At 36.2% G+C, this 9,951-nt stretch overlaps 1 protein-coding gene across 1 annotated transcript; it reads right to left on the bottom strand.

Annotated features, from left to right (window-relative positions):
• Window positions 1-3,429: 3,429 nt before the first annotated feature.
• Window positions 3,430-9,361, bottom strand: LOC134650726 (E3 ubiquitin-protein ligase CHIP). The gene is made up of 7 exons (XM_063505659.1): window positions 9,077-9,361; window positions 8,227-8,425; window positions 7,488-7,629; window positions 6,674-6,776; window positions 5,874-5,930; window positions 4,949-5,065; window positions 3,430-3,661 (listed from the first exon to the last, which is right to left on the bottom strand). Exons 1-7 carry the CDS (start codon window positions 9,194-9,196, stop codon window positions 3,536-3,538), a joined length of 864 nt encoding a protein of 287 aa, XP_063361729.1. The 5' UTR covers window positions 9,197-9,361; the 3' UTR covers window positions 3,430-3,535.
• Between the last annotated feature and the right edge of the window lie 590 nt (window positions 9,362-9,951).

Here is a 9,951-nt window from a genome sequence, read left to right as displayed (position 1 = left end):
AGAAATGGAAAATGAGAATGGCATAAAACCTGGCAACATTTTGGTTAAAACTCACAATGATTAGGACCCAGCAAATATTGGCACGCAATTTTAGGGAAATTGGTTTAAAATAAGGACGCACAAATTACTGGAGGGTTACTTAAAATGGTGGTTTTACCTTTATTTGCCGAGATTGTCATACAATGTGTAAAATTTTAAATCCAATACGGGCAATAAATTAAACCAGATATAGAATTTACCCGTCTAATCATTAATTAAGAAGTTATTTGAGTACTTAATTATGGACCCGTAATTATTATTTTTTTCACCTGTACCGAGCAGCAATGTACTGCAAACATTAAAAAACATACGCGTAAGATGACATAACATTACGAGATACGAGCTTTTTATTGTAACTGCCAACAAGCGTGTGGTGCTGTATTGCATTGCGGGCCGAATTATTTTGTACGGTTACAATTTTCGTTGTATTTCTAAGTAAAATCTATCTCAATATACTTCTTAGGTCCTATGCTAACCACCGTTTCAATATTTGCCCGTATTGGATTTACACACTTTACGATGCTAAGGAATTTATTTCCCACATACGGCACTTCAAACATGTGTTATGTTATGATGTGTTCTTTTTTCGATCACAAATGACATTCTATTGTCATTTTTGAAATGTCAGCCTGGCTACTTTTTGACACCCCCCCCCCTACCTCTTGGTGATATTTGGTGAGGTTTTTGGCACGGACCTAGAGAATAAACTGGATCGAGTACACGGGCCAAAAAAGTGTGTCCACATGAGAAGTCAAACCAGAGCCTTGCATCTCGTTCTAATTAGGGTGACCATAAGTCATATGTATGTGGGATATTAGGATAAGTTTAAATGTATAGTTTGGCCAAAAATTTTTCTCATTCGTGCATAGTCGTAGAGAATCATACTGTCTTTTCCCTATGCTAGTATAAATGCTCCAGAAAAGGGATGGATATATATTTTTTTCTCTTCTGTAAAACGCTTCACACAACCTTACTAAAGTGGTATCCAGACAAGACAATTTTTCGCCAATCTGATGAAATTCTCCAATCGAATCAGCAGGTGCAGACACATAAATGCCAATTTTCATAGTAATTATCTATGGAATGCAAATTTCCTGATCAAATCGACTGATTTGATCAGTCCCGTCTGGATACCACTTTAATTAAGTAAGTCAGTTATAAAAGCTCTTACAGATGGGATGAGCGTATTGGATCGCGATCATTGTTATACTTGGTCAACCAGATCTTGACAGTAGAAAAAGGGCGGCAAATTTGAAAAATTTAGGCGCGAAGGGATATCGTCCCATAGAAAATTTGAATATCGCGCCTTTTAATGACAAGATTTGGTTGACCAGCTATAATTGTGACGAAGGTGGTCCGCCGTACGTCCATTAAAAACACAGCTATATGTGAGAGCGAGACAGATGTCCAGGGTCGCGGACCGGTATACCCGTCTATTACAGTTTTTAACTAAGGCGCTTGTCACTAAGATAAGCATATTAGAGTTAGATCAAAGAGAATTCTAAATTCTCTTTAGCCCCCTCTAGACTATGTGCGTGAATCGCGGCTTCGCGCCGCGAATCGCGCACGGGTGTGGAGGGCCCTTTTGGTTCACTATTTATGCTCTTAATAATTTTACAAACTACCTATCACTATTAATATCATACTCATGGTGTGTTCATATACGTGATGGCTTCCCTTTTCCACACTTCAGCTATTCATTAAGCGTAAGCGTCATCGTACTCATCGTAGATCTGTGATTGCAACAAAATTTTCAAATTTGCCGCCTTTGTCTACAGACGGAAATGTGTGTTCAGTCTATATAGAATCGATTACATATATGTAAATAGTTTGAACCAACGTTTCAGTAATTAAATATTATGTTTAAATCACATAAATATGAATCTGTAATGTTTAAGGACTTTGGATTTAAATTTTGGCAATTATATAGCTCTCATTACGTCACTCAAATAATTAAACATGCCGAAATAAAGATATACCTATTTATGTAAACTTTTTTTACATTAAGTACGTAATAATAATTCTGCAAGATCGATCCACATCGTGCCGACATCATAGTCACCCTAATGAGTTTGACAATATCGTTTTGTATTTTTATCGTAAAATTGAATAATTGTGACTTACCTGTGAAAAGATATTCCACAATCAGCATAGCTTTCACTTCTACAACCCCTCACACAACATTTTTTTAACCATTTTTTTTAATATTTTACGAATAAATTCTGAGCGGCGCCATTTACGTATTTTGAAAATACACGAAAAGTTTGGGATACCAATTCATATTCAAAGTTACTACGATTTCTACCATGTTAAATTTAAATGCTTTATTTGTTGTGCGCATGTTTGGTTTAATCAGTTAATAATATTGACATCATAATTATTTACAAATTACTTAAAAGTTATCAGAACTGTAATCTGAATATAGCACTAAAATTGTATAAGAAGGTAATTAATTTCAGTAGTATATTGATATGATTTCTACCACAGTGGTATCTTTTTAACATTGGCAACATGTGCGAGTGAGACACAGGGCTCTGGTTTTTCTATCTCAAGTGGACCGTTTTCTCTAGTCTGGTACGAACAACTTTCTGTCTCGGTGATAAGGTTCAAATTAGTATGGCAAAAAAAGTGACAGTTCCCTCCAGTTTAAAACATTATAACTTCATGGTTTTTGGCTACCCCCCCCCCCCTACCCCACATAACCTCACGTGTATTTTTTAGATTTTTTTATTTGACCTAATTTTAAGTTACGCGCTCCAAAATTTCGTAAAATAAGATAATAGCGAGCTATTTTGAAGTGCGGAGTGAGATTTATGTTTAACGAGACCGAGAAAAAGTATCTAATCATGATGCGGTAGGTATTTTTTCTTAGTTTCGTTCACTGTAGAAATATACACGTGATTTCTTCATAAACCCCCTCCCTCAACGTGATCTTTCGTGATTTTTTCAAGCCCTAAAGGGTGAAGCTGTTCCAACAAGCATACTTTTAATGGTGTAAAAATTCGATTTATTCCTACTGCTAAAAATTTCAACTGATTGGACTGAAGGGTGGAACTGATACCTAGGTACATTTTATTAGGTTAACAAATTAAGGTACACACTGTGCATTTTGGATTGATATATGGTCCTTAAAATATTACAAATCAATACAATATTTACATTAATTTATACACTCAGGTGTTTTTAATATTAAAAGTAATATTATAATTCAATTGGCATAGAAAGTGAAAGAGTACTAGAAAGATAGGTGCCCTATTGATATTCCGAGAAAAATTACGCCGATTTTTGTTTCGCCGACAACGATTCGCCGACGGGTTGTTTGGCAGAGTAACCATTGGCCGAATCTCATTACGCATAATAGTCGTTTGCGAGAATTGATGATTGATTAATGAGTCTGCTTTTTCAGAAGGGTAGTTCCACCAACACGCAACGATGAAACAGCTTTATTATAACATGATAATTAAAATTTAATAACCCTTACATAAACTAGAACCGGTTAATAGTCGAGCGCCCACTCGTTCTCCTGAAGGAAGGAGTCGACCACCTCCTTCATAGTGAAGTTAGGAATGAGCTGATCCGCTGTTAGCTTCACGCGCGTCACTGGGTCGAAATGGCCGACGCGCTGAAATGGTAGTTTGAAGTTAAAAATAGTGATAACATGCAAAAACTCTATTCTGCTGCGAATTGGTATACAATAACAACTACAAGTCTATAACTATACAAAAAATAAAAAGTCACGGCGCGGTATATATACGTGGTCAACCAGATCTTGACAGTAGAAAAAGGCGGCAAATTTGAAAAATTTAGGCGCGAAGAGATATCGTCCCATAGAAAATATGAATTTCGCGCCTTTTTTTACTGACAAGATTTGGTTGACCAGCTATAATTTGAAAAATTAATAATATTATATATGTCAAAGTACCTACATTTAGAGGGGCCTCGGTAAATACATATCTACCAGGCGAACACAGATAAACGAAAATCCTTGCAAACAACCAAAGCAACTAGGCACCTAGAAGCGACAAGATAATAGCACCAGCAGCACTCCAGGTGAGACAGGTTACCTACAGGTGGAGACTCACTTCACAGGATGCAAAGTAGTTGACGAACTAGACCCAGAACGGCAAACAGTACCTATACCTAAACTCGAAGGTACAAACACTATAGTTCGGTTTTTTAGCATTAGATAAAAGGTAAACAGTTTTGACATGTCTTTCTATTGAAAAACACTTTTGAAAATATGTAACAATTATGAATCAATTGAATCATATACGATTATTTACATCCTTTTGCTTTCATAAGTAATAGTCACTGATTTTTAAATTAGTTATTTACGATACAAGTGCGAAAAAGAGGAAATTCGAAACGAGTGGCGATAAATTAAAACACGACCGAAAGGAGTTGCGTTTTACAGTACATATGGCCCTTTAAAATTTGTCATTCGCACGAAAAGTGCTATTTTACGCACTAGGGCGGGAAAATAAGACCATAATTATGTACTGTAATAGTTATTTTCGATACAAGTGCGAAAAAGAGGAAATTCGAAACGAGTGGCGATAAATTAAAACACGACCGAAGGGAGTGTTTTAAATCGACACGAGTTGCGAATTACCTATTCGCACGTGTATCGAACAACGTTTTACAGTACATATGGCACTTTAAAGTTTCGACATACGCACGAAAAGTGCTATTTTACGCACTAGTGCGGAAAAGTAGCCCCATATGTACTGTAAAAGAGTTTTTCAATTAAAAGACACTTCAAGATCGCGTAGTCTTTTTCTAATGCTAAAAAAAAGAAATTTATTCAATGTGTAAACAGGCCCCAGTATGAAGGCCAGTAATTAACTACTATTTTACTTTAATTTAAATAAAGTAGCTAGTAAGCCTTGTAGGTTTTGGTTGAACATACCTCAAGATGTTCTTCAATGTCTTTTTTCTCGTACGTAATACCGCTCGGCGTGATCACCGGCTCGTTTAGTATCTCGAAGCTTATCTTCCCACATAGGTAATCGGGAACGTCACGTTTCTACAATTTAATAGTACATTATTGTCGAGGTTCGGAAGTAGCTACTTGCAGGCTGAGGATTCGTTTTAAACGGACGACCTTGGGAGTCCGTTTAATTGAATCCGAAGCCAGCAAGTAGCCTTCCAGCCGAGTCATATATAGTGCTTTTCTCAAAAATGGTGCAAGAAATAGAAATATTTTACAGAACTTACAGAAGCAACGTTCTAATTTTCACAGAAAAAATACAACCATTAAAAAAATTTGCTTGCCGCCTTTAAAAAAAAATGGAAATGTATTTTTCTGCGCCTTAAAATACGCCAACTTATTTGAGACACCTAAATAGTCGCGGTACCAACATTAAGCCTGTAACAGACTATCGCACCGCACCGCGACCTTGGAGCGTCGCACCCATAAGTGAGAGCGAGAAAGAGATATCTGTTTCTCGCTCTCACTTATGGGTGCGACGCTCCAAGGTCGCGGTGCGGTGCGATAGTCTGTTATAGGCTTTATAATAATAAGTGCTGATCATCTGTTTGGCTGTTTAAGGGACCTATGCCTTCATTTGATATGGCCATTTAAAGTTTTAAAAAGTTTGGAACTCGTTAAATAATGGAATTTGTATGCGACATTGCAGTCCCGAAATCGAGACTGCAATGTTTTTAACTTTTTAATTTTTTGAATGACCATAAACTACGCACTTCGCGACCTATTAAAAAATGCTATGAACTAAAGCCAGCAGCAATAGTTGCTTTATTGTCAAGGTAATTTTGAACACCTTACCCGCTTAGCAACTGCTGCTGACTCTACAAGAGATTGCAAATTAACTTACCCTTCTCCTATCATCTATTTTGGCAAATAAATTGTTTAGCTCGCTGGTGTAGTTATTCTGAAACCAAAATAGAAGGAAAAAATCAGTCTTGATTTTTCGAGTTACACAGCATGCATCGATTAGCCCTTTCCAGGCCGCTAGAAACTAGGTTTTCCCAAAAAGAAACAATTATATTCCTAACATAAGTTTTGATGAGTTGATGACTCATTTGAAGACGAGTGACGTCTTCCGAAAGTCTTTGAACCTTAAATCGGAATGCTAAGGTTGAAATTCGATTCACTGAAAAGGGTTAAAACAACTTGTAGGTATATTATCTATGATCAGACGATACGTAAGTACATATTATGGCGATTATAACTTATGTAAGTGTATGCCTATGCTTTAACACGCTCTCGTGTTGCCGGCGTTCAAAAGTTTGATTCATCACCCATTAAATAAAGGCATGAAGAACTGTATGCCGTTTTATAAACGCATTTAAATTGTGATAACATAATTTTTTTTTAACGACATTTCTTACATTTTCCATATGTATGACAGTCTACATGCATTTACGAAACTCTTATTAAAGTAGGTACTTAAGGTTTTAATAACAAAACTTCCGTGATACACAGACATATTCAATATATTAAAAACGGGTCACTCACGTATTTTAAGTCGAAAACGGTCGACGTGTTTCAGACTTCAGACTTACCCGGTCCGTCACCGTTAACGCAAGCTCCTGAAACATGTCGAGCATTTTCGACTTAAAATACGTGAGTGACCCGTTTTTAATATATTTAATAGGTACTTAAGGTACTTACACATTCTTCTTCTAATTTCGCCGTTTTCATATTAACAACCTCTTCGCTATTGTGCTCTAGTTTTAAGGCTTCTATTCTACGCTGCATGTCTTCACTTATTAACCTGCAAGTGGGTAGGAAATGTCAAAGGTTAGGTATCACTGCACTTAGTGTAATGCCTTTTTGCGTAAAACCGTGGGCGGGAAACGTAATAAGATTACCGAGGTTATTTAAACTCTTCTAGATTGAATTATGTTAACCGGGGGTAATTCTTAGACATTCGCTATTAAATCACCAAGGTCAACTAAAAATGGGGTCTTCATATTAAATGAAGATCCCTACTACTTTCCGTTAAGACTTTGAACATGATAGACAACCCGCACCTCACTAATTAATACAGTTAGAAAAGGACGGGTACTCTATCTCGCTGTACTCCTGTGGTAAGCCCAAGTCTAGCATTTACGTTTAGCACAGTTTTCAACTCTATTTCCTACATTTATAGATTTAAATTTCAGTAACTGATTTTGGTTTTGTCATCTTAGGAGGTTAAGTTTGTTCGTGAGTAGCTTTGCTGAGTACAAAAAAAATATTATTTTCTTGATGATGATGGTATGCTGCAGTCCCTCGTCAAGGACATAGGATACTGAAGAGATTTTAGAATAGGACTCTCAGAAGAAATAACTTACTTTACGATGGTGGAGGGTAGAATAAGTTTTCTGCCAACAAACTGCTATGCAGTTTGGCAGATAAGTAACAATAATTATGTAACTTCTCCTTTTAATAATAAATAAATTAAAAAAAAAAGAGATTTTAGAAGATTGTACTTTCCTCTTACCTATTCAAATATGTTTGAAGTTCAATCTCCTGTGTGATCCTTTTCTCCTCCTGAACATTCCACCTCTTTTTCCTGGCAATACGGAGCTGTGCAGCGATGTCATCGCCAAAGTTGAGTTTCTGCTCTCTGGCAAGGTCATTGGCTGAAAAGTAATTACAATTTTGTTTGAAATGAGAACTTATTTAGCTTAATATGTTTGCTATAGTTTAATAAAGAATGTTTTGAGTTTTAGTTGGGCATTTCTCCCCGCTAGGCACAGATGGGAATAAGCTTCATGTAAATCATTCCCATTTCCCGCCTCATGTATGGAGGCTGTCACGGGAGGTGGAAAAATGAAATACACGGGCCAGAGCTATTCCATAGTAACATAAAAAAAGCACAGTTAGTTCAAAAAGGCTTGTGTTGTGGTAACTAGACAATGATAAATATAACAAATAGATATAGAAAAATATTTTTCATCGAAAACATCCATAGCTCAGGAACAAATATCTGTGATAAATACACAAATGTACAAACTGTAATGCAAACGAATGCCTTTAACAGGATTGGAACCTGGGGCTTTCTGCTTCAAAGGCAGGGTCACTAGCAACTAGGCTAGGAGGCTGTTTGTCCCATTTATGGTCATATCTATTTTAGTTTGCAAAAAAGCACATGGTAACTTTAGTAAGATATTTTTGGACATACTAGATCCAGTATGTTTAATTAATAAACTAGTTAAAATAAAAGAGTATATGTTTACCTCTATGAAGATGTTTGATTGCTTCATCATAGAACTCAAGTTCCACCAGAGCTTGTCCCAAAAAGAAGTGTCCTTTGACCTGGTTTGAGTCAATGTCAAGTGCTCGGCGGCAGTCTTGGCAAGTGGCTTCCCAGCGCTTCATCTTGAGGTGGCATAGTGCTCGGTTTGTGAAGTATGTGGCAACTGATGGATTCTTTATCTATAATGCAATTTTGTCATGATTGCAACTGTTTTGGTGAAGGAAACATAATAAAATAGGGTAGGAAACAAAAGAAAGATGTGATAATGAATCTGCATAACCAAATTCTAGTCTAATTTGAAAACTTTAAGGTTGTTTTTTGGCTGGCAACTCTAGGTGTTGGGGTTATTTCTTTTTTTATCAGGGATAATGTATTGTTTGATCAGACAAAATCTTTAAAGTCCAGAACTGACTTAAACATACAGAAACTATAACAAGCAATTTCGGACAAATATTTTTTTCATACATCTTTGCATTCTTACAAAATAGTAGGCAAATGAAATTTCATAGCATATTATGCCAGCAAAAAAACATGGCTTGAACATGGTATAAAATAAGAAAAGGTTTTACCCCTAATTTATGTATTTAAAAAACTGAAAGCTGAACTGAAACTAAATAAGTAAATCATTGACTTTTAAATTTTATTTACCTATCAGTTCCAACAAAGAGTGACCCAAGAAAATTTATTTGCAAAATTTAATATGAATTGCAAATCATCATCTTGAATTGCTTAGGTAAGCACTGGCATCTTTAGAAATTGTATTTAGTTATTGTGGTGAATTGTTAGGACCTGGGAAGCTTTTATGTGAAAATACATCTTGTTTTACTTACTATAGCCTTCGTATAACAATTCATAGCATCTTCGTAACGACGCAAACTAAAAAGTCTGTTTCCTTGTTCTTTCAATTCTTTGTCACTAAGGTTTGCGGTAGAATACATATGCTTACTCATCGTAACGATTTATTTATACACTGATTTAAGTTCTAAAATATATCATTATACGCTCAACAAAGATCTGAAACTATTTACGCAATTTTCTTACACTCAATGAGAAAGTAACAATTTTATTATTTTATTTTTCCCCTTTCCAGAAATGTTTTGACATTGACGTTTGTAGAACGACTGACACGACAGATTGACAGTTGTTTTTTTTTTCTATCCCCAGACTGCTTGTTTATGGTTTTGTTTTGGGAGCTTGTTAGACGCTAAAACATTCTGTGCATAAAATAGTGCGTAAAGCACGCGCGAAGTCGTGAATGCACTCAAAGTGTGAATTTGATACGATTTGTTGTTCTCCGTTTTTTTTTCTCGGGTTTTCGTCTCGCAGCGCTCGAACTACCAGCCTTTACATTACGCGCTGAGAGGCAGATAACGTAATTTTATTTTAGGGGCCGTGCGCGTTAGAGGGTCTGCCAACTTGTGGCCTGAATTGGAAACAAACTATAGGTACATTAACACTTCACGCAAAAGCAAGCGCTGCCCTCTACAGTTCACGTCGTTATCTTGTGCATTGTAAGTTATGCCATTTTGTAAGCTACATTGGAAGCTTAAACTTGACATTTACACTTCGCGCCAATAAACAAGGGGCTGCTGTGCTGCCTCCTACACTTCATGCATGCCCCCTATATCACCTATATGTGATAATAATAAATGAATGCAAAAAAAATAAAAGACAAACTGGGCAGAACTAGAAGAATAAAAATTTA

The sequence above is a fragment of the Cydia amplana genome, chromosome 9, assembly GCF_948474715.1.
Source record: "Cydia amplana chromosome 9, ilCydAmpl1.1, whole genome shotgun sequence".
Classification (NCBI taxonomy): domain Eukaryota; kingdom Metazoa; phylum Arthropoda; class Insecta; order Lepidoptera; family Tortricidae; genus Cydia; species Cydia amplana.
The sequence above is the reverse complement of the archived record's forward strand: the minus strand, read 5'-3'. Positions and strand labels throughout refer to the sequence as shown.

Bases quoted from the DNA above. Each gene is read 5' to 3' on its own strand.
- LOC134650726 (XM_063505659.1), bottom strand. From the start codon at position 9,196: ATGAGTAAGCATATGTATTCTACCGCAAACCTTAGTGACAAAGAATTG. The intron at 5,066-5,873 runs GTAAGTTAATTT...ATTAAATTGTAG, and splicing joins AAATAGATGATAGGAGAAGG to AAACGTGACGTTCCCGATTA. The intron at 3,662-4,948 runs GTATGTTCAACC...CTACCATTTCAG, and splicing joins ACATTGAAGAACATCTTGAG to CGCGTCGGCCATTTCGACCC.